The sequence below is a fragment of the Pichia kudriavzevii genome, chromosome 5, assembly GCF_003054445.1.
Source record: "Pichia kudriavzevii chromosome 5, complete sequence".
Lineage (NCBI taxonomy): Eukaryota > Fungi > Ascomycota > Pichiomycetes > Pichiales > Pichiaceae > Pichia > Pichia kudriavzevii.
The window spans coordinates 128,598-155,839 of record NC_042510.1 but is presented as its reverse complement, the minus strand read 5'-3'; the positions used below and the strand labels follow the sequence as shown (position 1 = coordinate 155,839).

General features: G+C 40.7%; 14 protein-coding genes across 14 annotated transcripts; 6 read left to right on the top strand and 8 right to left on the bottom strand.

Moving 5' to 3' along the window:
* Nucleotides 1–112: 112 nt before the first annotated feature.
* C5L36_0E00790 (uncharacterized protein) lies at nucleotides 113–1,000 on the bottom strand (the record flags this gene model as incomplete). Its single annotated transcript, XM_029467628.1, has 1 exon — nucleotides 113–1,000. One exon carries the CDS (start codon nucleotides 998–1,000, stop codon nucleotides 113–115), a length of 888 nt encoding a protein of 295 aa, XP_029323488.1.
* Nucleotides 1,001–1,461: 461 nt separating this feature from the next.
* C5L36_0E00780 (uncharacterized protein) lies at nucleotides 1,462–2,106 on the top strand (the record flags this gene model as incomplete). Its single annotated transcript, XM_029467627.1, has 1 exon — nucleotides 1,462–2,106. One exon carries the CDS (start codon nucleotides 1,462–1,464, stop codon nucleotides 2,104–2,106), a length of 645 nt encoding a protein of 214 aa, XP_029323487.1.
* A 655-nt stretch (nucleotides 2,107–2,761) lies between these two features.
* Nucleotides 2,762–5,077, top strand: C5L36_0E00770 (uncharacterized protein; the record flags this gene model as incomplete). The annotated part of the gene is made up of 1 exon (XM_029467626.1): nucleotides 2,762–5,077. The coding sequence occupies one exon, from the start codon at nucleotides 2,762–2,764 to the stop codon at nucleotides 5,075–5,077; it is 2,316 nt and encodes a 771-aa protein (XP_029323486.1).
* A 251-nt stretch (nucleotides 5,078–5,328) lies between these two features.
* Nucleotides 5,329–7,032, top strand: C5L36_0E00760 (uncharacterized protein; the record flags this gene model as incomplete). The annotated part of the gene is made up of 1 exon (XM_029467625.1): nucleotides 5,329–7,032. The coding sequence occupies one exon, from the start codon at nucleotides 5,329–5,331 to the stop codon at nucleotides 7,030–7,032; it is 1,704 nt and encodes a 567-aa protein (XP_029323485.1).
* An 837-nt stretch (nucleotides 7,033–7,869) lies between these two features.
* Nucleotides 7,870–10,065, top strand: C5L36_0E00750 (uncharacterized protein; the record flags this gene model as incomplete). Its single annotated transcript, XM_029467624.1, has 1 exon — nucleotides 7,870–10,065. The coding sequence occupies one exon, from the start codon at nucleotides 7,870–7,872 to the stop codon at nucleotides 10,063–10,065; it is 2,196 nt and encodes a 731-aa protein (XP_029323484.1).
* Nucleotides 10,066–10,416: 351 nt separating this feature from the next.
* C5L36_0E00740 (uncharacterized protein) lies at nucleotides 10,417–12,471 on the bottom strand (the record flags this gene model as incomplete). Its single annotated transcript, XM_029467623.1, has 1 exon — nucleotides 10,417–12,471. One exon carries the CDS (start codon nucleotides 12,469–12,471, stop codon nucleotides 10,417–10,419), a length of 2,055 nt encoding a protein of 684 aa, XP_029323483.1.
* Nucleotides 12,472–13,259: 788 nt separating this feature from the next.
* C5L36_0E00730 (uncharacterized protein) lies at nucleotides 13,260–13,940 on the bottom strand (the record flags this gene model as incomplete). The annotated part of the gene is made up of 1 exon (XM_029467622.1): nucleotides 13,260–13,940. One exon carries the CDS (start codon nucleotides 13,938–13,940, stop codon nucleotides 13,260–13,262), a length of 681 nt encoding a protein of 226 aa, XP_029323482.1.
* A 712-nt stretch (nucleotides 13,941–14,652) lies between these two features.
* C5L36_0E00720 (uncharacterized protein) lies at nucleotides 14,653–15,834 on the bottom strand (the record flags this gene model as incomplete). The annotated part of the gene is made up of 1 exon (XM_029467621.1): nucleotides 14,653–15,834. One exon carries the CDS (start codon nucleotides 15,832–15,834, stop codon nucleotides 14,653–14,655), a length of 1,182 nt encoding a protein of 393 aa, XP_029323481.1.
* Nucleotides 15,835–17,043: 1,209 nt separating this feature from the next.
* C5L36_0E00715 (uncharacterized protein) lies at nucleotides 17,044–17,469 on the top strand (the record flags this gene model as incomplete). The annotated part of the gene is made up of 1 exon (XM_029467620.1): nucleotides 17,044–17,469. One exon carries the CDS (start codon nucleotides 17,044–17,046, stop codon nucleotides 17,467–17,469), a length of 426 nt encoding a protein of 141 aa, XP_029323480.1.
* Nucleotides 17,470–17,790: 321 nt separating this feature from the next.
* On the bottom strand, nucleotides 17,791–18,906 carry C5L36_0E00710 (uncharacterized protein; the record flags this gene model as incomplete). The annotated part of the gene is made up of 1 exon (XM_029467619.1): nucleotides 17,791–18,906. The coding sequence occupies one exon, from the start codon at nucleotides 18,904–18,906 to the stop codon at nucleotides 17,791–17,793; it is 1,116 nt and encodes a 371-aa protein (XP_029323479.1).
* Nucleotides 18,907–19,216: 310 nt separating this feature from the next.
* Nucleotides 19,217–20,797, bottom strand: C5L36_0E00700 (uncharacterized protein; the record flags this gene model as incomplete). Its single annotated transcript, XM_029467618.1, has 1 exon — nucleotides 19,217–20,797. One exon carries the CDS (start codon nucleotides 20,795–20,797, stop codon nucleotides 19,217–19,219), a length of 1,581 nt encoding a protein of 526 aa, XP_029323478.1.
* A 243-nt stretch (nucleotides 20,798–21,040) lies between these two features.
* Nucleotides 21,041–22,627, bottom strand: C5L36_0E00690 (uncharacterized protein; the record flags this gene model as incomplete). The annotated part of the gene is made up of 1 exon (XM_029467617.1): nucleotides 21,041–22,627. One exon carries the CDS (start codon nucleotides 22,625–22,627, stop codon nucleotides 21,041–21,043), a length of 1,587 nt encoding a protein of 528 aa, XP_029323477.1.
* A 430-nt stretch (nucleotides 22,628–23,057) lies between these two features.
* On the bottom strand, nucleotides 23,058–25,571 carry C5L36_0E00680 (uncharacterized protein; the record flags this gene model as incomplete). The annotated part of the gene is made up of 1 exon (XM_029467616.1): nucleotides 23,058–25,571. One exon carries the CDS (start codon nucleotides 25,569–25,571, stop codon nucleotides 23,058–23,060), a length of 2,514 nt encoding a protein of 837 aa, XP_029323476.1.
* Nucleotides 25,572–25,804: 233 nt separating this feature from the next.
* On the top strand, nucleotides 25,805–26,935 carry C5L36_0E00670 (uncharacterized protein; the record flags this gene model as incomplete). The annotated part of the gene is made up of 1 exon (XM_029467615.1): nucleotides 25,805–26,935. The coding sequence occupies one exon, from the start codon at nucleotides 25,805–25,807 to the stop codon at nucleotides 26,933–26,935; it is 1,131 nt and encodes a 376-aa protein (XP_029323475.1).
* Nucleotides 26,936–27,242: the final 307 nt, after the last annotated feature.

Genomic DNA, 27,242 nt, shown 5'->3' with positions numbered 1-27,242 from the left:
AAGAAGAAGAAGAGAAACGACAGTGAGGTTGCCGTTGTGAGATTCAACAGAGATGGCCAGACACTGTTAGAATAGACGGTAAATAAGGTGGTCATCTGGGTGCACCCTTTCATCAAATGATGCTCATGCCGCCCTCTGTGCTGTGGTTGGTATGGTACCCCGTTTTCCTGCTGTTCATGTCGTCGTCCACATCGTCTGCATCGGCATCCTTGTTCTTATCAGCATCTACACTGCCTCCATGACCACCATTAGTAGAATTTTCGGCGTCTTCGTCCATTTGGTCTGCGTCGACTGTATCCACCACGCTCAAGGGAGGAATGCCAAATTTACACATTTCAAACTCCTTGTATTCTCTCTCATTGGACGGCCATTGGCGTAGCCATTTCATACGAGGTCCACAGGGAGCCATTTCGTTCAACCTGAATCCAAAGAGCTTCAACTGGAAGATGTCCCTGGTTCGCTCATTGGACTGCCTCTTGATTTCGGGGAACATCTTCATAAACATGCCGGCAAAGCTGGTACCAAAGAAGGCTCCATCAATGTTCAAGTACCTCGACGAACTCGGCAAGTAAATGTCGTTACAATTGGGACAATATAGCCGAACAGTCTCTATACCGGGGGAATCGAACCTGCCAATGGGTATCAAATGCATTCCGTCACAGTAATACCTCGGACACGACCCAAAACAGTTGCGCTCGTACTTCTCTGCCATGGCATGTAGACCGGGCTTGGTAAGTATATACCTTGCATGGATGAGTCCATAGAGCAGCTCTGCAGCATGGTCCACTAGGGGGGCATCGCTTGGAGAGAGCGGTGATTCTGGCTCAAGGTCAAGAATAACGTCCAATGCCTGTTTGTAGTATGGAATCACTGAGCTCAGTCCCGTGAGGTTGAAATCATCCTCAATAAACTCAGGAGCCACTTCGACAAAGTAGTCGTGTCCAAACATGGAACAAAACTGGGAAATCCAAGGCTCCATTTCCTCACTCGAATAGTCCATCTTCACTCTATATATAAGCGTCTGTGAACGTCACTATAAACGTACCTATTGACGTGTTGATGAAAGTGTTGGTATATGTACCGGTGAAAGTATCAATATGCCAAACTAATATTAAACAAATCTCTTATTCCAATAGTAAAATTAAACATTTGAAAGAGTGCAAATTTGCCAGTTGACTCTATTTGATGGAGAAAATCTTTGAACTCCCCATTTGGGGAAAAAATATCTTTCTTCAATATGGAGAGGAAAAAAAAAAGGCGCGAATGGAGGGGAAAAAAAAAAAAAAACTGTGGGAATTTTGTGAATTCGAGTTGGCGTTCTATTTTTTGCCCTTGAATTGTGTGAATGAAAAGACTGTCCTCAATTAAGGAGGGATCAGAGAACGTGACAATTGTATTGAAGAGTACAATTAATTTGTTCAAGTTTATATTATCCTATTTCATCTATACACTACCAAGACCATGAGTGGGTGTTTCTTAGAGGACGGTGCAGAACTGATGCGTAACGAGTACGTTTTGTTGACGCCGCTCTTCAGTGTGCTGACGGGCATAACCATATGTGGGTTTGTTATGAACCGGTACTTGAGAGAGGAGGCTCTAGCCAAGTACGTTCTCCATCACACAGACAATGTTCTGGTGACGCAATTCAAGGAATTAGAGGATGCGCTAGGTGAGCGACGGGACGTTGAGCAGGAGAGAAACAGGCTCTCTGCACAGGACAACTATGCCCAATGGACCAAGCTCAATAGGCGTGTGGAGAAGCTCAACGAGAAGGTGGATGTACTCTCGAGGGAGATGGAAACGTATAGACGGGGGCGGATTGACCAATACAGGAGGTGGATCAAGTACGCTGTGCATGGTCCGCAGTATTTCGTCAAACTATGGTTTGCGAACCGGCCTGTTCTTTATTGGCGGGGGGGTTTGACAACGTCCAACAATTGGCTCACTTGGATGACGGCGTTCCCCTGGGGGGAGAAGGACTCTGTGACGGGTATGTTTTGGATCGTGGCATTAGAACGGCTCTTGACGGTGCTTGTGTCGTTCAATGAGGACGTGAGTCGGTACCGGGAGTTGAGGAGGTGTTCCTCTAGCAAGAAGGATCTCTAACGACGGTGTTTTGCGTGTGTGCATCTAGTACCAGCATTGGCACAGTGTAATATACCATTATACTCTAACAGAATGGGAATATAGTACAAGATGCTATTACGATAAATATAATAGTAATACAAGATGCTATTACGATAAATATAATAGTAATACAAGATGCTATTGCGATAAATATAATATATTACAGTATCCTACAATACAATAGTAATACAAGATGCTATTACGTTAAAAACAATAGTAATACAATATGCTATTACGCTATTATACATTATATAAGGCTGTAATATCCACCAGAAGTACCAGAATAATGACAGTTGTTGCAAACACCACTCCCCCCAACTTCAACCAAACAGTGAATATCCCCGTACTGTCATTGTAATAAAACACCTTAGTCTGACATCGTAGTGCTACCTAACAACTCAATAACTGCACAAACCATTCACAGACACGGGCACAACCCACCTGCCCGTTTGGGCAATTTGCATGCGCGTTGTCAGTGTTTTTGTTTTGCTTTCTTCTATTTCTGCAAACTCTATTTCTTTCCTTGGCTGACACATATCGTGTTGTCTCTGTGATACATCACTAACTACTCCGTCCTCATCAAAGAAACTTCCCTCTCTCCGTCTGGTCTTCACATAGAGACACAAACTAACAGATGTCCAACAGACTTTCTTCCACATCCGCATCGCTCTCCCTATCTGGATTGTTGGAAACACCCAGCTCTAAAGAGACAGGCAGTTCCTCACAGAATGACCCAAACACGTTCCAGATATACGTCTCCCCAGGGCATAGTGGTCACAGAAAGTCCACTCAGAGACTGACCATGCATAGCTACTTTGATAAGGAAAACAAACTCCATTCTGAGAAACAACAACCTTTGTCGTCATGTTCGTCCCCCTCTGGTAAAGTCATCAACGGCAAGTTTGGGAGTAGGTCGCCATTGAAAGATCCACTTGGAAAAGACACCTTGTCCCCCTTGAAACCACGAACCCAGAACAAGATAAACACCAACAACAGACACTCGAGCCACCGGTTATCCTTGACTAATTCCATCAGGAGCGTGTCTACAAAATCTTCTAGGATTTCCTCAGATCAGTCCCGTAAAGAGAGTGGGAAATCTCATATTGCGTCCTCTGGAGAATCCCATCATAGTGGTCGGAGCAGTAAGAAGAGACACTCTAAAGTGTCCATTGAGACGTCCAGCACCTTCAGCTCGTCGGCGAAGGTCATTACCGATGAAATGGACAATATCGAAATTGGCATTGCTAGACAAGTGGATGTTAAAGCTAAAAATTATGAGACTGTTGAACACAAGGCCAACTTGAGGGGGGCATTGATTGAGGAACCAATGTCGCATTCCATCATGGATAGAGAGAACGAAGAACAGAAACCGATTTCTAAATCGGCATCTTTTAGAAGACTGAGAAACTCGTTGTCAATGAAATCAATTGCCTCTTCGTTTAAAAATGATGATGATCAACTACAGGCATCTAAAATGGCCAATTCAGATCGCAGGAATTCCTTGAAATCAAGGAGAAAGATGTCTTTGGAAAATATCAGGTCATTTTTAAAACCAAACAGATCGTCTTTAAGCTCCAATGTGGATTATAAAAACAATATATCTTTACCCATCATGCAGCCGCAAACAAAGGATAAGATCATCCACAAATTGAGAAACTCAAATTCCGTTGTGTCGATCTCCTCATTTGTGTCTCAGAATAATCTTCAAGACACTCAACAACTGAATAACTCTACTTTCAACCAAGAGAAAATTACAACATCCGGAATGAAATCTTATGATATTAATCAAATCCATCTCTCAATATTACTGAAACTTTGTAGTCAATCGAAACCGGTTTCATTTAGGAGTTATATGAACAACTTTCAGTCTTCGACACAACGGAAACATCTGTCAAAATTGGACGACCGAGCTGAGAAGTTTGTATTTATGGAATTCTCAAGTACAGGCAAGGATTATGAAATGGATCTAACGCCATCTGGTGTTTGGAAAGTCATTCCCTTTGACTTGGATGGCTCGTCAATAACTAAATTGATCCAAGAGTTGACGTTGTCCATACTGATGAGTAATAAGAAAGGTTTTGTTAAAATTAAGTCGGCCAAAGTTGTCAAAGGTCCATGTCCATCATCCGTATTGGATTTGGTTGGACCGAATGATGAGAAAATAACGAGTCAGTTGTTTTTAATCATGAGATTAGACTACGGCGGCCAAACTCTAAAGGACTATCACATAGAATCATGGAAAGATGCTTTTCTAATTTTCTCCCAAATCTTAGATGCCATGTGCTTAGGTGAAGACGAAGGTTATGAGCATCGAGACCTAAATGTTACAAATATCCTTATAAGCCACAAATTGGACGATTTTGATGAAAACGCTGGCATTGGCAATCATGGTCTAGGCTTTAATGAAAAAAATATTGAGGTATCGATAATTGACCATGCTTTGGCAAGGGGTATTGTAAGTGGACAGGTTATATATAGAGACTTATACGATGCTGATTTTTTCCGGGGTAGTAATGAATACAGACATGTTATCTATAAGTTGATGCGAAAAGTCGTGAATAACAGAACACACACGTTGACTTTCCATAATTCTACATCTGCAATGAGTATAAACACACTTGCTTCGGACATAAGTACAATGAACATTAGCAGTCAAACTGCTGACTGGTCGAAATCATACCCAATTTTCAATCTGTTATGGATCCATTATATTCTTCATAATTTACTATTTGAAAAAGAGCTAAAACCAATCAAAATGAACCCGATACTGAAAAAGAAAGGATGGCTGGTTAACGGGGGAGAAATGAGCCAAGAAAGCGCAGTTTATGAGAAGCTCTTGCAAGGTTATAAGATGGTCGAACCCGCAGTGCTTTTTGGGCAGAAAAGGAACAAATACATGAGAGAGGTCAAAAATATATACGAGTTTAGGGATTGGTATCACAGTCACTAATTTCATCCCCTTTTTGAAAGTCTTGGAGTTGTTGCTCTTGAATCGTATAGTCATTTATAAATGTTTACTTTAAATATTATGGATATTAAAAAAATGTTGAGCCTCTGATGGAAAAAAGAAAAACTCAAACCGAGCATGAAAATCCTTGTCTTGTTTGTTTATGAAAATGTGAGTTTCGAGTTCTATTGAGGGGAACTGCTAGATGATAAATCGCACCGCAGAGAGCCTTTCTTTGCTTATATCAGTCCTCAATGGAGAAAGAGTTCCGAAAGCTAAGTTTACGACCATCCAAGATTGACTTATCGACTATACATGAGAATGACATATCTCGAGAGAATCTCAAACTACTGCATAAACAACAACTACTAGCCAAATATATCGACAAGGAGGCACGAGAAAATACCGATGATTTTGACGGTGAGGAGTTTGACTTTTCTACAACTGATGGTGATCAGCAAGCCATGGATTTTGATAGAATTGTACGGGATAAAGTGGAATCACAGAATCGAGAAAAGACGTTTAAGGTTTCTCCGAATCGGTTGAAATCCGCTATGAAAACACCAACTTCCAACCACTTCCTTACGCTGAACAAAGATTTTAAATCTCCTAGAATTGATTCCATATCTTCATCGTCTTCTAAAACTCCGTCATCAATTAATTCTTATTCGGAAAGTGACACTGAAAACAGTGATTATATGGTTGATTTTGATGAATTCCAAGATCCTGAACCAGAAATCGATTTGATCAAGAACTTTAATAGGAGACAAATGGAGGCAAAGAGGGCGGCAGAATTGGCAAGACTTGAAAACCTTGCCAAATATAAGAAGATGAAGAATAATGTGCTTCATAATAACAATAGACTGTCGAAATATTACGACAAAGTCGACAATGACTTCATAGATGATTTCTCTAAAGATAAAGCCTTTGAATCCGTGGAAATAGACACTTCTAAATTGGATCGATTTAAATCCAACACTCCTGCCTTCTCCGCGTTAGAAAGGAAATCGTCCCTACCGGCAATCAAAATGGGAATGGCCACCGGGTTAGAGGGTTCACCTCGGAAGATTCACAGGTTTTCTTCGACAATGGATATAAATAACAACACTTACAACCAAAAGACATTTACTCCAGCAGATACACTAAGAGTAGCTTCCGAGCTAAAGGCATTTAACGGAAAAGAGCTTGATAATATTGATGATTTTGACTTAACAATCACGTATTCGGATTATAAGAAATTGAAACGCAAGAGTCAAAAGTTTGATTTGTCAAAATATACAGAACCCACGTCTCATCGAAATCATAATCACCACCATAGCTCAAAACAACAAAACAGTGATCAAAAACTAATACACTTGACTCCGCAAAATGTCTCACAAACTGCCAAGTTGACGAAAGAAGGAAAGCTCAAACTCATACGCTCGTTAGGGAGACCTAAGGTTAGGAAAGTAATGCCTGGTCATATGTATGGTGAAATAGTGTACGATCCACAATTGAAGAAATGGATGGGTAACGAGGAGGATGCAGAAAAATTCGAGTCAATAACATCGTCGAAACCCAAACTGATAAACAATAATTCCATGCCACAGGTTGTTGGTAATATGATATATGATGATAAAAAATTACGTTGGATCAGCATGACTGGAAATTATGAAGATGATCCGTTTGACGAAGACTTTGATACCACGATAAAACTGACCGAAAAGAAAGCCAGTACTAAAATAGGAAAAGGCACTGGTGGTAGCGCTTTTGGGAGATTGGTGCCATCAGAGTCTACAATATCTATATCTGAAAACCTTAAGAATCCCAACAACCATTTTAGGGTCCATCCTGATATGTATAAAAGCTGGAAGAATGAAGAGGAAAGGTGGGTTAGAAAAGTTGGAAACTGGTTTCCAAATGATGAACATGCTCATGAATTCAAATATGACCTTAAGATTTTTTTGAATCAACAATGATTTTGTATTGGTATTTTGGGAGCCAAGGTGTAATTCTACTGGTGCAAAAAATCTTCCTTTTTGCTTCTTCTAATGTTTACGGTATCTTACCATATCAGATTAATAAATGATGGTGCTACTACAATGTATTTTATTGTCTACGAAATATCCCAACATGATCTGGCATGAAGAATCGGCTAGAAATGAGGGTAATTTAGAGGTCCAATAATTAAGACATCAATAAATGGCACATCATCATGAAGCAAGAATTTTCCTAAGCTTTTTGCTTGAAGCTTCAATTATACAATCTTTTATGATACACGTACTTGTATGCAGGAGTAAATTTGCTACATTGGTATTCCATTGCAGAATACATTATGCACAAACATTTGGATGTTTTTGGTTTCTTTATTGAAGACGCCCCAATAGGAAATTTTATGAAAACATAAAACCGAGTTTGCTGCTTTTTTTTCTGGGAATCTTGAACATGTTATGCTACCTGTTTTCGAAGTTATTGTTGTTTTATGAATTTTCACGGCAGTTGGAAGTACAGAACCTATTGTATTCTATAACCGGATATTGGTACTTAACAAAACTGATTTTTTTCTATGTCACTCGGCTAGAAACTTTCACTGTTCACTACAGCCATTTTAAGAGTCTTATGTTGAAACATATATATGGTTTGTTTTTGTTTCAGAAACACCCACAAATATTATTAAGTCGGTGTCAAAGGCCAGCAGTAACTTTTCTATATAAATCATGTTTGGCTTCAACGTTTTTGTCCTCGTCAGAAAACCAAATTAACCTGTGAGTTCTCTTTTGTCAAACGTATCATCAATATAATAGTATCTGAGTACAATGAACCTATTCAAAACCTTTTTTTTCGATGTCCTTGTCTACTGCAGCCTGGCAATGGCACTGGCAATACCAAAAGTGGAAGATATTGAAAGAAGAGGTGAAACATCGACGTCAACTAGTAAGTGTTCACCGTTTGTTTGGACTACTAATACATTAACCAATACTTTTTATTCCACAGATGTGGACGGAAATGTTTTAACTTCTTACGAAACACAAACCATCTCTGGAAGGACTCTTGCACCGTGTGCCTTGTCATTCCTTCCAACCACTACCATTCAAACAACGGTTCCTTCAACTACGTTAGTTTCTACTTTTACCCATTGTGACGAAAACCCACATTGTACCAGTACATTTTGGACCACGCCAATCTGTGCTAGTGAAACCGTCTTTGCTAGTTGTTATGTTGGGATTACGGAACTATTCCAAGAGAATGGATACACCGCTTCTGTTTCTACCACTTCTTGTAATTCTCCACCTGGTGCCACCGGTTCTTTCCAATGTCATGAAACCACAGCGAGAATTGGTTTAGATGGTGTTTCCTCTACCTTCACCGTAACAAATTGTGATATTGCTGATTTCACATGTGTTACATTAAGCTCTGGGATTTCTTCTTCATATACTCCGACAACTACTCCACTGCCATCTACTCAATTTTCCACTCCATTCTCTACTCCATCGTCTTCTACTCTATCTTCCACCCCATTATCTTCTAATCCGCCATCTTCCACTTTATCATCTACTTCACCATCATCTACTCCATTATCTTCAACTTCATCATCTACTCTATTTTCTACTGCATCATCGTCTACTTCAACACCTTCCACTCCATTCTCTACTCCATCATCGTCTACTCTATCTTCCACCCCATTATCTTCTAATCCGCCATCATCTGTTTCTACAACCTCCTTAACTACATTCATTACTGATTGTGGCTTTTCGAGAGTCCCTGTCACTTGTGTTCCAGGTGTTACGGTTGTTCCAGTTGGTACTAATGATGTTTCCATCATCACTTATTCATGTGCACCACCAGCAGGCAACACAATTTCGGGGTCCTTTGTTAACTCCCAGTCTGTTACCACATACTTTAATGGCATCACTACGACTGTGGTTACCGTTTCCAATGCTATCATCCCATCTTTCAGTTGTCCGGCACTATCACCCTCTTTTACACCATCATCTGCTCAATATTCTACTTTAGTAACATCAACTTCTAAATCCAAATTGGTTTCTTTAACATCGTTTCCACCAACAACCACGACAAAGTCTTTATCAAGCGTTACAGCCTCTTCATGCGTTCCAGTTCCGAGCACTTCAACTACAATTATTACTGACTGTGATTCCAATATGTTAACTGCAAAATGTGTTGAAGGTGTTTCTGCTACTTTAATGAAAGATGTGATATTATGGTTTACCACCACATCATGTGCTGTTCCCAATAATCTTTCTGGTTCATTTGGCCCTTCAACTATGATAAAATCGTATTCTACTGGCGCAATAGTAACTTCGTTTGAGTTAACGGACTATGTTATTCCTTCATTTGTTTGTCCAAATTCGAAATCTTCCATTGTTGTTCCAAATAAGTCGGTTGTAACTACTTCTACAACCGCAGTTTTGAAGATTAGCCATTGCTCAGATGAAAGATGCAGTGATTCAAAAACTACTCTTGCATCCACTCCAGTTGCATCCACTCCAGTTGCATCCACTCCAGTTGAGTCTACTCCAGTTGAGTCTACTCCAGTTGAGTCTACTCCAGTTGAGTCTACTCCAGTTGAGTCTACTCCAGTTGAGTCTACTCCAGTTGAGTCTACTCCAGTTGAGTCTACTCCAGTTGAGTCTACTCCAGTTGAGTCTACTCCAGTTGAGTCTACTCCAGTTGAGTCTACTCCAGTTGAGTCTACTCCAGTTGAGTCTACTCCAGTTGCATCCACTCCAGTTGAGTCTACTCCAGCTGGGGTTACGAACACCCCAGCTACTTCTTTTTTTAATAGTTCATCTCAAACTCTAGGATCTTTCATTACCCCCTCTATTAAATCATCCAATTTAGCAGGCACACGAAGCACTTCTGTTCCAGCGGAAACAAGTACAATATCATCATCGACAGTTCCAAAGCAGGTCACTTATGAAGGTGCAGGTATCAAATATACACCAACTAATATGATAAACCTTGTCTTTGGTGTAGTTATGGTTGCACTATAGGGTTGCTTGCATTTCTTTAGCAAACTTGTCCATGGATTTACTGTGTTTTACTTCACCAATTGTCTTTCCCTTTTCCTTTTAGTCAAGACGAGCATCCCTTATAAAAAAATCTCTATTGGCTTTACTAGAACTAGGATTTGAGTAAACTCTCTATATTTTCTTCATTGTAAATATGACTTAATTAGGTAGATATATAAATCCAAACGGTTTCCCCAAAGTTCCAAGATTAAACGTTTATACAAAATATATCTATAGATTGACTAGTAGCTGTTGAAAACAGACTGTAAGATGGGAGTAGGATATTAAAACATGCAGGAAATTAAAAGGTTGTCTGATCAAAACAAAGTTATATCATTGAGAGAGTTGAGGCGGTGACGCACTCGAGTCGTGGCCTGGTGGCCGCACATAATCATCGGTATCATCTGAATCCAAATAGTGAACATCTTCATCATCTAGTGTATCGTCATGTTCCTTTGTTTGGGACTGATCGTTATTATCAGAGTTCACCAAGTGTAAGGGCTTAGGTCTACTGACAAAGAAGCCATTGTTTGAGTTACTATTAGAGTCAAAGAGGTCTGAGTCATTTTTTCCACTAAAAATCGGTTTTGGATCGTGAGCTAAATCATCATGGAGGTCGTCATCAAAATCCCCTCCATTCGGATCGTTTCTCAGTATTGGCAAACCGATAAATGCACGTCTAAAAAACCTCGTGAAGAAGTTACCCTCATCGACTGCAATGCCGGCATCCCTACCATTTGAATCGAGGTAGTTTCTCACTGAATTCTGTTGTTTACGGCGGTATGCTAACAGGAGAACGATGATTATAGCAGAAATCAATGGTATACCTATACCAATCGAGACACCTATAGCAATATTTTTATTTTTAGAGGAAATTCCTGACGAGTAATTAGCAAGAGTATTTGATTTTGTGATGGTGTGATAAATCACAACTGTACTTGCACTATTCATAATTGTAGTAGATGGAACAACGGTGATCAGCAATTTATTGTCATTGGAAGTCGTTGAAGATGCAGATGTGATCGTCGAGGAAGAAAACGATGATGATGACGGTGATGTTGTTGATGATGTGCTTGATGATGTTGATGTCGTAGACGTCGAGGACTCGCTAGATGAAGAGGGCGACAAGGTGGAAGAAGTAGCAGAAGACGATGAAGATAGTGTTGATGAAGACGGCGATGAATATGACGAGGAGGAAGATGACGACGGTGTAGAGATAAACGAAGACAAAAGAGAAGAGCTGGATGAAGATGATGATGTTGTTGAGGGGAACGACGGAGTAGATATGGAAGTTGTCGTGGAAGAAGAGCTTGTGGATGGTAGGAACGAAGGATGTGTTGCTGTTGAAGAAGACAAAGTTAATGACGACGACGATAAAGTTGACGATGACGACGATGAAGTTGGTAAAGTTGAGAAGAAGAAGGTACTCTCTGGTGTGGATGGAGAGGAGCTCGAAACTTCTGAGGAGGTAGAAGATGATAAAATAGATGTTGTGAAGGGGAAGATCGAAGGGGCGCCATCATCTGAAGAAGAAGACAAAGTATCGAATGAAGAGGAGAAGGATGATGAGGTAGGATCTGAAGATTCAGTAGACGATAGTGTGAATGATGGTGAATTATTTGGATCACCAGTAGAAGTTGAGAGAGGATCTTGTGTTGATGTTGAAGTGGAATCGAAATTTGGCGATGCACTCGATTCTGCATTTCCTGGGTCTGCGGTTCCAGAGTTATCCGTAGACGAAGAGGTTGGATCTAGAGGGGTAGTTGATGTGCCCGCAGTGAATGAAAGAGTTGGTGTTTGCACGGTTGAAGAGTTTGTTTCGTCTGCTCTTTTCACGAGCTTGAACCTTGGAATGATTGCATTATTAGAGCCTTCCATAATATTACGGATGATGGAATCGGCGTAAATGGATGTTTGATCTTCTTCTTCTTCTTCTTCATTTTCTTCTGCTCCTCCGTTACCGGTTTTAACAGTTGAGATCTCGGTTGAATTTCCAGCATTTTCCAAGTTGTTGCTCTTGGTATTCACTTGGGCATTGACACCATTATCATTTTCAACACTGGCCTCAAGCTCTTGGATTTCAACGTTGTTCCATGGATTAGGTGCACCATCGAGTGCAATGGTTGGGGTATCAAGGTGATCTAGTTTGCAGTCATGGGGGTGTTGCTGGGTATGAGAGAAGGTGAGTGGAGATTGGAAGAGAGCTGGGGGAGGGGTGCATCGATAGACGACCAAGAGCATCATCAGGAAGAATGCAGTGATGATGAGTAGCCTCTTCCTAGAAAGACGTCGACGGTGCTTCCCCGTCTCGAAGCCGCCATTCTGTTGACTTGTGCCTCTATGTAGAGGCAGTAGATGTTTCTCCTCTATCTGTGGTTGTGGATGCATCACGCAAGGGATTGTTGTATGTGTGTGTTGATGTGTATGTGTGCTAATGTGTATGTGTGTTAATGTGTCTATGAGAATATGCAAGTGTATATCTATGTGTGTATGTATGTAAACGTTCAACAAACAAAAGACCCCACAGACAAACCAAGTAGAAATGGAGATGACGAGAAAGTGGTTATTGAAGGGGTTCCAAGGGGTGAATAGAAGAATAGGAGATGTTCTTCAACGTAACTTTTGTCTGGCAAGGAGGAGACCCTATAGAATGATGTAGACTATCTAAGTTAAAACGAAAAGTATAAAGTTGGATTTGGCGTCAGGGGAGACAGAAGGGAAAAAAACCCAATGACACACGACAGGGGTAGTAAACATCCAAAGACGACAAAAATAACACAACAAGGTGCCAAAAGGAGAAAAGAAAACAGAGAAAAAGTGGTGAAGAGAAAAAAACAGCGAGGAAAAACGCGCCTGCTTAAATTTTTCCCATTCCTTCCTCAATTACGTAATCATTCAATAGGAAGTTAAAACATTGGCAGAGAAAATGATAAACTGAATAGAATGTTAAACTGAATAGAATGATAAACTGAATAGAATGATAAACTGAATAGAATGATAAACTGAATAGAATGATAAACTGAATAGAAGGACCCTAAACTGAATAGAAGGACCCTAAACTCCAGGAAAGCGGATGGAAATACAAATACATGTTGACGGATATATTCTTATCTAAACAGACATTATACATATACAAGTACAAGTACGAGATTAGACAAGATCGTACGACACTGCGGTCATTTGGAGAGCGGTGTCAAACGGAGGTAGGGTTTAATGCTGCGGAACTTTGGGAAGAGCTGCTTGGCCTCGTTGTCGTCAACGGTGGGGGCAATGATGACGTCGTCACCGGGGACCCAGTTAATAGGGGTGGTGACTTTCCTAGAGAGTCTTTCACTAGTTTGTAGGGAGTCAACGACACGGAGAACCTCAGCGGTGTTTCTCCCGCAGCTGGCCGGGTAGGTCATAATCAAACGGATTGTTTTAGCCGGGTCGATGATGAAGACCGAACGGATGGTCAACTGGACCCCCTTGTCGTCGATATTGGTTGCGTCCTGGTGGTCAATCATGTCGTACAAGAGGGCAATACGGCGGTCCGGGTCGGCAATAATGGGGAAAGACAGGTGGCTTCCTGTGATTTCATCAATGTCTTTGATCCACAAACGGTGGGAGTCGGCATCATTGGCACTCAATCCAATCATCTTGACGCCTCTCCTAGTGAACTCCGGCTCGAGCTTCGCAAACGCCCCTAGCTCTGTCGTACACACGGGGGTGAAGTCGTCAGGGTGGGAAAACAGTATACACCACGACTGGTCTATGTACTCGTAGAAATGGAGCTCTCCGAGCGATGTGTCTGTCGTGAAGTCTGGCGCAATAGACCCGAGTCGAAGCGTGCCGTTGTTGGGTTTTGGTATGGACATAATGGTGAACAACTGCTTCGATGGTATAGTGACTCTGTCAGTGGTTTGTCTCCTATATGCTAATAGCCAACTACATTTACATCTACATTTACATCTACATCTACAGTTACAGTTACATTTACAGCTACAAATCCATCTCTGAGAAGAGACAAATTGGCAGAGAAAAAAAAAATGGCAACGGCCGCGTCCTCATTTTTTTTTTTCTTTTTTTTTTCTATGGAGTGCATGGAAAAAAAGGGAAATTGTGGCTCCTTTAGGGGTTTGGAGATTAAACAGTGTGGAAATTGACGAAATGGGATGGAATAGAATCAAGTTAAACATGGTGGAGTTTAATTAAACGTTACCAGGTGAGTAAATATCAGTAGATATCCGTAGACGGGTTGAGAACACCTACCTGTGATGGTCAACCCGGTGCATTTGAGACAGTCTACAAAAAGAGGGAAGGGTAGGAGGGGGGACCACACTATAAATGACTGTACCTCCTATACTATTTGCATGGAATTTGTTTTTTTCATTTTTAATCGATGCTGTTTATTCTTTAAACATGGCGTTATATAGTCGTTGTAGAAAAGAGCTGTTTGAGCAGCCATTCTTGGCAATACTCAATGTGGGTAAAATGTGTGGAATTCAAAAGAATGGGGGGGAAGGAGAATGATATAAATTAAAAACTAGAGGACAAGTAGGTGAAACTCACAATAGGGAAAGAAAACATTTAGTTGTTTTCTGGTCTCAACTTTCTGACTTCCTTACCAACCTTCCAGATTTCCATGTTTCTGATAGTCTCCAATTCCTTCTCCAACTCTTCTCTGTAGTTGGCTTGGGAATTAAAGTCCAAAGATCTTTGAGTTTCAGAACCATCTCTAACAGAGGCATACAACTTCTCAAAGACCGGCTTCAAGTTGTCCTTGAAAATAGGATACCAATCCAATGCACCTCTTCTTGCAGTAGTGGAACATGCATCGTACATGTAATCCATACCGTACTTACCAACCAATGGGTAAAGAGATTGGGTTGCCTCTTCAACGGTTTCATTAAATGCCTCTGAAGGAGAATGGCCGTTTTCACGTAAAACCTCATACTGTGCAAGAAACATACCATGGATACCACCCATCAAACAACCTCTTTCACCGTAAAGGTCAGAGTAAACTTCCTTCTCAAAAGTGGTTTGGTAAATGTAACCAGAACCAATGGCAACAGCCAAAGCAATTGCTCTCTCTTCAGCCTTGCCGGAAACATCGTTCCAGACAGCATAGGAGGAGTTGATACCTCTACCTTCCTTAAACAAGGATCTAACAGTTCTACCAGAACCCTTTGGAGCTGCAAGAATTACATCGACATTTGTTGGAGGATCGACATGGGTCAAGTCCTTAAAGACTGGTGAGAACCCATGGGAGAAATACAAGGTCTTTCCCTCAGTGATTAAAGGCTTGATTTGAGACCAAGTTGAGGATTGAGCAGCATCTGATAGTAAATTCATAATAATGGTACCCTTATTGATTGCCTCCTCAATAGAAAACAAATTTTCACCAGGAACCCAGCCGTCCTCAATGGCAGCCTTCCATGAAGCACCACCCTCTCTAACACCAATAATGACATTTAAGCCATTGTCTCTCAAGTTCAAACCTTGACCATAACCTTGAGAACCATAACCAATCAAGGCCATAGTGTCATTCTTGAAGTATTCAAGCAACTTCTCTCTTGGCCAGTCTGCTCTCTCGTGAACAAGCTCTTCAACACCGGCAAAGTTGATCTTCTTTAATCCTCTAACGGATTGGGTTAATGGCTTGACGCTCTTAACAGCAGAAACCGCCGTTGGTCTCTTGGCCATAGAGGAAAGTGCCCTTGTGGATTGCTTGGATGCTCTTGCAAGTCTTGCTGCTGCGTTTCTGTACATTGCTGCTATGAAGTAGTATGTGGATGTTAAAAGAAACTAGGAAAAAATAAAATAGAAATCAACCAATTTAAAATGATATCCAAACATTACAAGACACTTTAAACTTCAACTGTGGATATTGGAAAATGCCCCCCCCTTATATACGTGCCATCACCGTCGCGGTGAAAAATTTTGACTATTGGAAGAATGCACCACTGGACAATTCCTTGCAATTGTTGTTACTAACACGATTACTCATTCAGTCCAACAGGGTCGGAGCGAGAACCAGAATTCTCTGTGCCGGCGCCGGCGCCGGCCTAGAGGGAAGGGAAGGGGGGGAGCTCTGCATTGTTCCTAGAGAACGGAGCAGAGTTGCTATCCGGTACGGCGTCCCCTGTACAGGCGTTTGTAGAAGGTGGATATAGAAACAAGTACATTGTGGATATAGAAACAAGTACATTGTGGATATAGAAACAAGTACACTGTAGATATAGGAAAAGCACAATGTCAAGGCATAAGTTTATTGGTATAGACGTGTTTACATTATAAGCAAACCAGCCCATATATATAAAAGAGAGAATCTATGCCAAGCATCTCTGTATAGTGCGTTGACTTAATAGCGAGTCGACGACGCGTCGCTCTCCTTGCATGCCGCTTTGGGCAATGACGGCCATATTTGCTCTGGTACTGCTGCTAACTCTGTGTTGGTGTCTCCCTATATTGGAGTATCTGTTTATCGTATCTGTTTATTGTATCTGTTTCCACCGTCAGTATATGTCCCCTGCCTCTATGGTGAATGAATATCATGTACAAGCATGTTTACCCGGCCGTAACAGCACTCTCAGAAGAAGGCGCGTCTGCCGACGCGTCGACAATAGTGGAAAAGCGGAAGATGGGGGAGGAGCGTGGGGGGTACAGAGTGGGGGACTTTCTCGACGCGTCGGCATGTAGGAAACTGTAGGGTTGTTTTTTTTCTTTTTTTTCTTATTTCTCCTCGGTTCGGCAGTGGTGCACCGATGTTTTGTAGTGGGTTTTTTTTACGCTTTTGCTTATGTGCTTACGTAAGCTTGGAGTTGTAGCGAATAGGAGCCACTGTGGGTTGCGGGAAACTTCAACGTGAGAGGTACAATTGGACAGAGCCATTGGGGCAGATGATGGAGGAAGATGGTGTAGGAACCCCCCCCCCCCTCCTTGACACACATTGGACACAGACCAAACACAACCTCAGTTATGTCTGTCTCGTTTTTCAGAACTCTCAAGAACGTGTGGAGAAATGGTCTCCGTCGTTCTGGCCGTCAAGTTGCCTACATGAACGACACCAAGTCTGGTACTCTTGTTGGAGAAGACGACTTTGGCAATAAGTACTACGAGACCAACGACCCTGCCGAAATCCACATGAGAACAAGATGGGTCGAATACAAGGACTTTTGGAGATACGACGCATCCCATGCAGAGCCGGGCTGGCATTACTGGTTGGCCTACGGTACTGACGTTGCGCCAAACAAACTCAAAAAGGACGAAGTTGCAGTTAGACACATTGCTCCACAGGCCCACCATCCGGTCAATTTGACCTTCACCAAGGGCGCATTTGTTCCATACAATACGGCAAAGCCAAAATACCAAGCTTGGGAACCAAAGGTCAACCAAAGAGCTTGAATTTTAACATTTTATTCTATAGACTATTTGTTATATCCAACAATTTAGTTTGTCTATTCTATTTATTATCGTACTTAAAGTTGTTCATTCTATAAATTCTTAAAAAAAAAAGATCGAAAACAAAAAAACTCTAGTGCCAATAGTGTATACATATATCCATATACGCTTGTGTATACAGATAAAGGTGAATGGTAAATTTTTGTATTGTTGTTGTTGTAAATAGCGATAGTGGTCGTAATGGTAGTGGTTGTGAGGGAAGTTGGTGTTTTTGTTCCTATCCTCGTGTAGATTCCTTTACAGAAAGCCTAAGGAATTGAAAAACTATTTAGACGCAAAGGTTGCAGAGACAATCAATGGGAAAACGACACTGACCTCACTGTAGACCTTAACGTTTCTTGCATCTGCCTTGATTTTCCCCCATGAAATAGCTTCATCGGGTCTAGCACCAGCATCAGAGGCATCAAATTCTTGACCAGAATTGATATAAACGGCCCAGTCGGCACCGTTTCGCATCAAACAGGCATTGCAGATGTGGTGCTTGATCAACCCACCGCCAAGGATAATCATACCTGCCTTGAAAGAATTCATAGACATTGTGTTGATCTTCCTGATGTCTTCAACAATATCAATTCTCAATTGATGTGGACTGGCCTTGAACGTGTGGAAAAAAAGCATATCACCAATTGACCCATCAGTTAATGCTGGTGAAAAAACAGGAATCTTGTTCTTATGACACCAATAAAGAACAGATGTTTCGTTGTTGATTTCCTTACCCAGCCTGTCAATGAATTTAGATGGTGTCCAGAATGGTGTGCCCGCATCAAGTGCATCTTTCCCGTTCTTGGCTGCATTGTCGTTCTGTTCTTCGAGCATCTTATCCAACAATGGAACCATCCATTCCTCAAACTTACAATAATTATCGTTTGGAACAACCATATTGCCAATTCTGTTCATACCTTTTTCACGTAACTCAGAACCCTTGGCTGCAAATTCGGACATGTAAGTTGGTGCAAGGCATTTGATAATGTCCTCCTCGATACCTCCGGCAGACGCAACAATCGCATCAACCATCTTATGTTGAACTAAAAACCTCAAAGTGTCTCTCAAACCAGAGGAAATTAGATTCGAAGTATATCCAAGGAAAATGGTGGTCTTCTGATATCCTTCTTCGTCAAAGGTGCCCTTTCTTTCGTGCTCTTCCAACTCGGAAATATGCTTACCCCTCCAAGCACGCATCTCTTCAATGATATCACATGCTTCCGCAACAGAGGATGCTTGGATACCCATGTATCTCATACCGTCGATCAAGTCCCTCGCAGTGGAATTACGAGATTCCGGCTTGGAGTAATCAATACCAAAAACTGGCAATGATCCCTCAGGAACAGGATCTGACTTCATCAAAACGGCATCTCCAGCTAGATTCGGAATATCGGACATCTTCGTGTGTGTGTGTGTGTGTGTGTGTGTGTCTTCCGTTGTCTTCTTATGATGAACTTCCGCTTAACAATAAAACAATGGGGAAAAGAAGGAGAAGACTGGGGAAAACTTATCAACGTCCAAGTGCAACTGTCTCTGTTATGCCTTGCAAGTGTATAAAACTTTTTCAATTTCCGTATGCAACTACAAAATGAGCTGAAAAAAAAAAAGGTGAAAAATCAGGCATGTGATTTTTCCCGCGGAATGTCATATCTCACAAGAAATGGTTGTTTTACGTTTCACAAATCACTACATGGATCATATCAACAAACTACAAGGACTTCAAAGGAATGAACCTGAGCATCATCTTCTCGCTTCTAGGCACTGTAGTATATATGTCCATCATAGCACCGTCCTTCTCGTAATCAAAATCATCAACTAGCTCAACTCTATACCGACACATGATGTTGGCCATACTCATTTTGATTTCTGCCGTCGCCAAATGTTGGCCGATGCACATTCTAGCCCCACTACCAAAATGCATCAAATGGCCCTTCATGGTCTTAAGTTGAGCTTTGTCTGCATCCATCCATCTCTGCGGATCATATTTCTCTGGATCGGGGAAGGTCGAATGGACTCTATGTAGTGACCAAGGTTGCATTGTTACCACTGTCCCTCCAGGTAATTTGACAACTGGGACTTTCCCTGAACCTCTGAAAATCAGGCCCTTCGATGGAACCAATCTAGGCTCTTGTCCTGGAATGCCTGCGTGAATGCGGAAATTTTCGTACATGCATGCATGCATGAACGGTAGTTTGGCTTCATCGTCAACGGCAGAGTAGCTAATTGGTTCTGGATCTTCACTGGAAATCGGAATACCGTGGTTGAGAACGTCAAGCAATTCCTCCCTTAGCCTATTTTGTATTTCTAGCTTCGACGCCATCTCGTAGAAAAAATAGGACATGGTTGTTGCGGTTGTGACATGGCCGGCAGCAATATGGTCGAAAAACTCACTCTTAGTACGCCTCTTATCAAAGAGCTTACTCTTTTGTATTGGTTTGTTATTGCTGAAATCGAAATCAAAATAAACCGTCAGTAATGACTCAACTCCGTCACTTATGGATTTCCCCAATTGATCATATGCTGTGTTGAATTGACGTTCGATCCAGTCATAGCATCTTTGCGAAGCCTTAGATACGGGTTTGGAGACTACCCAATCATACCACTGGGGCATTTCGGTGACCCAAAAACCCGTCGATGACTGCAAACCAAAATCAGTCACAACTCTCTCCCCTTTTCCGAATGGATCTACCAACAGCGAGTCGTAGTTATTACCAAATGAAAATGCAGAGACTGCATCCATTGCCATATCGCAGAATAATACAAAGGCATTGACCGGCTGATTCACCTTTTCGTGTAGTACCTCGAGTGTGTCATGAATGACCCTCTCAATTCTCGGCATGATGGTTGGTGAGCAGATGTTGGTTTTAGAGTAGAATTTATGGCTAACCTTACGTGACTCCTTGTGTGTACCCTTGTCGGTCGTTGAAAATGTGCAGTGTGAGTCATAGTTTACAAACTGTGCATAGAACCCGGTTTTGTCAAAATTTCCAACGTAAATGTCTTTCAGATATGCAACATCGTTGATATCCACTTGATCAGGTCCAATACGAACTATAGTACCATATTTTTCGTGCAATGCTTGTACATACCTATTCCGCTCCTCGTTCCATGATTTGAAAAGAATCCAGTATCTAGTCAGTTTACATATCAAAGGACCTGGTACGTCAGATAACGGATGAAAATAGAGTGGATAAATAATAAAGTAGTATACCAACGCCGTTGATAAAACCACAATGGCAGCGCTGTACATATCTGCAGTGCTTCCGCTCGATTTGAGTTCCAATAACATGCTTCTTCTTGGTAAAGGAAGAGAACAATTGTTGGATCCAGTACCAAGTTCTTCCTCTTGATAAGCGACGCTTTTTCTATGTAAGAGAAACTAAAAGAGCTAATCCTAGCGCGGCTAATCTAGCACTTACCTAAAGGGGCAATAATGCAATGGTTAAGTATAGAATGGTGCAAATGTACAAAAAGACATATACAGAATATGCCTTTGCGGGAATATAAAGGGTTATTCAGCGGAAGTGAAAGATTAGAATAGAGTAGAAGACTCAAGGGGAATAAACTTCAGCATCATTTTTTCACTCTTTGGGACGGTGACAAAGAAGTCTCTCATTGCACCGTCTTTTTCGTAATCAAAATCGTCTGCAAGTTGCACTTTATAACGGCATAATATATTGGCCATAATCATTTTAACTTCGGCGGTGGCCAAATGCTGTCCAAGACACATTCTGGCACCGGTACCAAAGGGCAACAAGTGAGATTTCATGGTCTTTAGTTGTACTTCACTTGCCTCCAGCCACCTCTGAGGATCGTATTTGTTAGGGTTGGGGAAAACTGCTGCAACACGATGAACTGACCATGGTTGCATGGAAACTACTGAGTTGCAAGGAATTTTAACTGGAGGTACAATTTCGGACCCCCGAAAAAGCATTCCCTTGGGTGGAACAACACGTGGTAATTGACCGACACCGGTGAATAAACGAAAGTTTTCATTCAGACAAGCATGCAAATAAGGTAATTTTTTTTCATCATCAATAACAGAGTATCCAATTGGATTGAAATTGTTAGTTGGGATTGGCTCGTTGTTATTCAACTGTTTCATTACTTCCTCTCTCAATTTTTCTTGGACTTCTGGTTGAGAGGCCATCTCAAGAAAGAAGTATGTTAGAATGGTAGAAGTACCTATATGACCAGCAACTATGTGATCATATATTTCACTCTTGGCGTGTGTTTGATCAAACAACTTGGTCAATTGCTTATTTTTGTCTTCTTCAGGATCATATTCAAAGTATGAATTGAGAACTATATCGACACCTTTGCTCGTTGTTGAACCTAACTTCTGGTACGCTGCATTAAATTGTCTCTCTACCCAATCGTGGCAACGTTTAGTAGCTTCCTTCACCGGCTTTGTAACAACCCAGTCAAGCCAGTAGGGCATCTCCGTAACCCAGAATCCGGGGGATGATTGAATTGAAAAGTCCCCACAGATAGTCTTGCCCTTTCCAAATGGGTCTGCAAGAAGTGGGTCATAGGCTGGTCCGAATGAAATAGATGTAACAGCATCCATTGCCATATCACAAAACACCAAGAAGATGTTCAGTTCATGGTTGTGGTATTGATGAAAAACCGACAATGTGTCATATATTACTTTTTCAACTCTTGGCATAACCTGCGGAGAACATATTTTGGACTTTGTGTACAACCGGTTGGTTGGTTTACGGAATTCTTTATGTTTTTCCTTTTCAATAGTTGAAAAGGCACAGGGGACGCCAAAGAACAAGAAATGTGCAAAAAAATCAGTTTTATCAAAATTAGCAACGTAAATATCTTTGATGTATGATGCATCACATATGTCAACCTGGTCAGGTCCAATACGAACAATTGAGCCATATTTCTCATGTAACGACTGAACATAACCGATTTTTTCTTCTTTCCATGATTTATAAATCAACCAGTACTTGGTAATTTTGCATGGTAATGGACCGGGTATTTTAGCTAGAGGATGGAAAAAAAGTGGATAAATAACAAAGTAATATAGTGCCGAAGTCAGAATAACTATGCATACTGAAACCCCGAGTGAATTGGGGTTTGTTTCACTCAAAAATTCAGGCAACATTAATGATAGTTCAAGTGTTGATAGAAAATAGTATACATTTAGTCTAAGGAAGAACAAATAAAGGAGCACTTCAGCAAGGGTATTTAAAGAAAATCCAATTTCCTTGTAAACCTGTTGCAACCCCGGAGCTCATGTGAAAAGAATCCTAGTTGATAATCTCGATTATTTCGGATGACAACCGATCCTGCGTATAAAAATGCATAACCTCCTCTGTAAAAATGGCAACACAATGTCGGTTCTCTGTGAAGCGAATAGAAAGCTTAACTTGCAATAGTGGTACTTTTTTCGTGAACAATGTGTTTATGCTTTTGAGGGTAACTACATTTGTGTTGTTCTAGACGGAATTATTCTTCATACAGCTATAATTATGGCGTCTGACAGTAGTTTGGATTGCCGCAGCTCCCACCGACCGTTTAAATAGCTCACCATCCTACATATTATCCCACTCTGCAGCAAACTCCTGAAGGAACAATACTATGTGTCGGATATAATGCAACATGAAATACCGAGGCTGGTTAATGGGGAAAGTCAAAGGGGAACGGCTTTCGATCCAATAGAATGAGTCATCAAGAGCTTCTGTTTGGTTTGTTAGTCTCAGTAGAATCTCCCATTCCTCAAACTCATATTTTCGTGTAGGATCTGTACACATGTCATGAGCTTTCGTTCGTAAGTTAAGGAATAGAACTTGAAGTCTACTTAGTTTATCAAGTACAAAATCATTTTTCTTCTTGAAATTGGTAGCTATGATTCCATCGGGCGATACAACGCCTCCATCTTCAATTTTGTAAAGGGCTTTGAACTTCTCAGAATTGAACTCTCCGTCAAGTGTTTGGAAACTTGTTGTTAATAAAGTGCGCTTTTCACTCAATAAGACAGTATCTAAATTAACGATTTGTCCTTCTCTAAAATAATTTGCTAGCTGAATTGTCATTGCATTCAACTTGACGAATGGAGTTGAAACTATAAAGTCATAGCTTGAAATGTTTTCGGAATTGAGCAATACAGAGTAAAGCAAATCTGCAGGATGGCACAATATTGGCACTTTTTTGAATGGATCAGGATTAGCGGTCCCCTTCAACGATAAATCGTCACTGTTCTCTTTGACGATGGCCAAAGCAATTGAAGCCAAGTCTGAAATCTTTTGTCTTTCCAATCCTCTCAGTTCCCGAGTCCGTAAAAACTCTCCAAATCTCCGAAGTGAGCTGTGTGAGTTACAGTATTCAAAAACGATCTCAAAAAATGGGATCTTTTCGATCTGAGTCAATTTGGAGAAAACAAAATCACTTGAAGTTGAGATCAAGATGGTCATAACTGGAATAGCTGCCAATGCCCAGGCAGTAAAGAACGTTTTTCCCCCGGGAGTCGAAGGCGATTGACTACCCTGCCCCAAAGTTATAAGGTTGTAGAAACAAAAATAAACGCTATCTTTGTATGACCATTGTTCTAATAAAGAAAACGCTAATGCACCACACAATAGGGTTATCATGAATATAGCCACTGAGATCACCAATTGCATAACCGCTTGTACAAACAGTGCCCATTTGTGGATATTACCCATTAACTTGAACGAGTCTTCGTTGGTAGTAACAATTTCTTCCTCCATTCTATGAACTTTCAATATTTTCTTTCTAAGGTGTTCAATTCTATGCCTATACAAGGTGCTTTTAGAAAAATTAAACATCATCTTTCCAATGCTAGTAATGATTAAACCAAACATCACAAGGCCACATATGATCCATATCGAAGTAAGAGTCTCTCCGGCTACATTGTTCATGGGAACAACACCTTGCATACCTATAGTGACAACTGACGTGACAAAGTATAAGTAGGCGTCACTTAATCTTAAGTTCAAAACTCTAGTGAAAACTGCTGCACCAATGATCAACCAAACCCCCATAAGGGTAGTCTGTATAACCAATGTTTCCTCTACATGGTCAATATTGAAAACAGGTTTATATTTCTTTTTTAAAAAGCCAATCTCATTGACTGCTAGTAGTGTAAAATTGATGAAATGTAGTATTGCGGTAATGCATGCGTACCAAAAGCCTTCACCAAGTAAGTATTCTTCCTCAAGACCCACCTTATAGAACCAAACATGGTAACCAATTATTAGACCCGTTAGCATAAGCGAAGCTATTCCCCATCCTGAGATAGAGATCACCTGGCAGGAAGCGTATCTCAGTTTCCGTCTGTAATTTAGCAGTAAGAAAAAATTTGATGTGACAGCAAACGCAATTGATATAGAATTGATCAAGTAACACCAAAATGGATCTTTTGTTCGAATATCAATTACCTTATGTAATTTCCATGGACAAATAATCGCCAATAGAGAGAAAATATTGGACAAGGGCCCTGTGCAACTGCAGATTAGAGGAATATATGATGAACTGAAAAACCATAGAAGAAAATGCTTATCCCCTGGCTTCAAAATCATATTAGACACCTGCCAAGACGCCGTGTCTAGAAAAGTATCGTAATATTCCCTTATTCCGGCCTCCTCGAGTTCACTCAAGGCTGGGTATTTATACGGGGAGCGACCTGTTCTGGCTCTTTTCAACCTTTTCTTCTTCTGACGATGAACATAATGATAAAGTGTCTCTGTCTCTGGTGACTCGTATTCTGTTGAAGAGCTTAAAACTTCTTCTTCATCGTTCGGAATGAAGTTCATAATATTATTGTGAGAAATTGATTTCTCCAGAATTTTAGCCTCTTCCACAGGTTCAAGTGTAGTCAAATTGCCATACTCAATCTGAGGTGACAAGTCATCCAAAACTTCTTGTTTCCTCCTGATATCTTCATCCAATATATCAGTTGCCAAAGATTTGGAAACTCTTAATCTACTCTGCTGTGAATGTCTAAGTAAATGTAAACGTCGTTTGTAAAATGTTTCCAAAAATGGGTGTCTCAGATTAACCCTTCGCCGATGGGACTTGGATAACCCCATATCTCAGAAAGGTATAGTTTGTTTATGGACGTGTCCTTTGAATTACCACAAATAATTGCTAATCAACTTTTCGGAAGCTTAAAGCCATACAAAATAAAAAAAAAACATTTATCTGTACAAACTCGAAACGGATTTTTTTTTCTTTTTCTTTTTTTTGAGCTTCATACATACTTGTTCCTCTTTGTTTGCTGTTGTTATAAACTGCTGCTATATTATTTTCCTCCCCGATAAAAATGATCAGCAAAATACTCCCATTGACTAGACTTTCTTGTTTGAACAATTGTAGAGGATTTACTAGATTCTATGCTACCGTAAAATCAAATTCAGTGGCCGGCCAGCAACGGAAAAAAGTCTTGACATTTCAGACCACCAAGATTGGGGAAAACGAAGGCATTCCTTCATACAATGGCTCCCATGAAAGCATTATACACCCTGCATTTGTCACCTCTTCGGATTTAAAAACATATATGGGTAGACCAGTGAAACCAGTTGTAAGTGTCACTAAATGTGAAACATACAATCTGGAGAGCGCTAGAAAGAATTTATCTCTAAAGGGGTTGGCACCTATCCAAATTGTGCCTGGTGAATGCGTTAATTTTAAATGGAATCAAAACGATGTATTTCTCTTTAAGTTTGGTACGATAGTCGCTTGGAATGTCGAAGAAAGTGAAGTAGTTGATAAGATTGTCCCCATTTTCACCGATGCCGAAATCAATAGCTACAGCTATCAGTCGGAAGATTTGGACTATATTGAACTTTACCATAACGAGGATGAGCAAAGAAAAGATTCTTTTGTTTCAAAAGAAACTGAAATTATTGTTCTTAATGTACCAAACAATGATCAGAAATTACTCGACATGCTGTCATTCTCGTATGGTATTTCGAGGTCTACCAGATTGGCAATTCTTGAGGAGGCTGTTGAATCTCATATTGCCATGACTAGGTCACAAATTGACAAGCTCTCTCAAGGTGAGAAAATCGCAGTTGATCCAAAAGAAGCCTTAAAGATTTCAGGTCGGTTGCTTCTCTTACGGGGTAAGTTGAACTTGTATACGGAATTAGTGGAAACACCTGATATTTATTGGAGCGAGTCGAGATTAGAGAGAATCCATGATAAAGTTTCCAATGCTCTGGACATCAGTAAGAGGGTCAATATTTTGAATAGAAAGCTAGACTATTTGTCTGAAGAAGCACAAGCCCTCGTGAGTATCATGTCGACGAGAACAGAGGTAAGACTCGAACTCATCATAATATACTTGATTGTCATTGAAGTATGCTACGAAACATACCATTTTTACGAACGTCTAGGCGGGAAATATAACATTGAATACTTTCGGAGTATCATTGACGAGTACCGTAAATAGCGGAGTCTTGCTCTGAAACCTCCACAATCCATCTGTAAATATCCGAAAGTCTAATATAGCCTGTAGTCGAATGTATCGATCAATACCATATTCCCTCGTTATTTATTCATACTGTGTATTACGATTTTTGTTTTGGTGGCTGGTCAAATTTCGAGCACAAAAAAAAATCTGGACCGGAATATGCTGTCTGCCTTTTTTCTGGTGAACGACATGAACAAGGCCTTTCTCTCTCCTATTAAAGTTTACTAGCAGTGGCAAGGTGATAGGTTCAATTGACTTTGTTAGATACCCAAGCTTCCTTTTACAG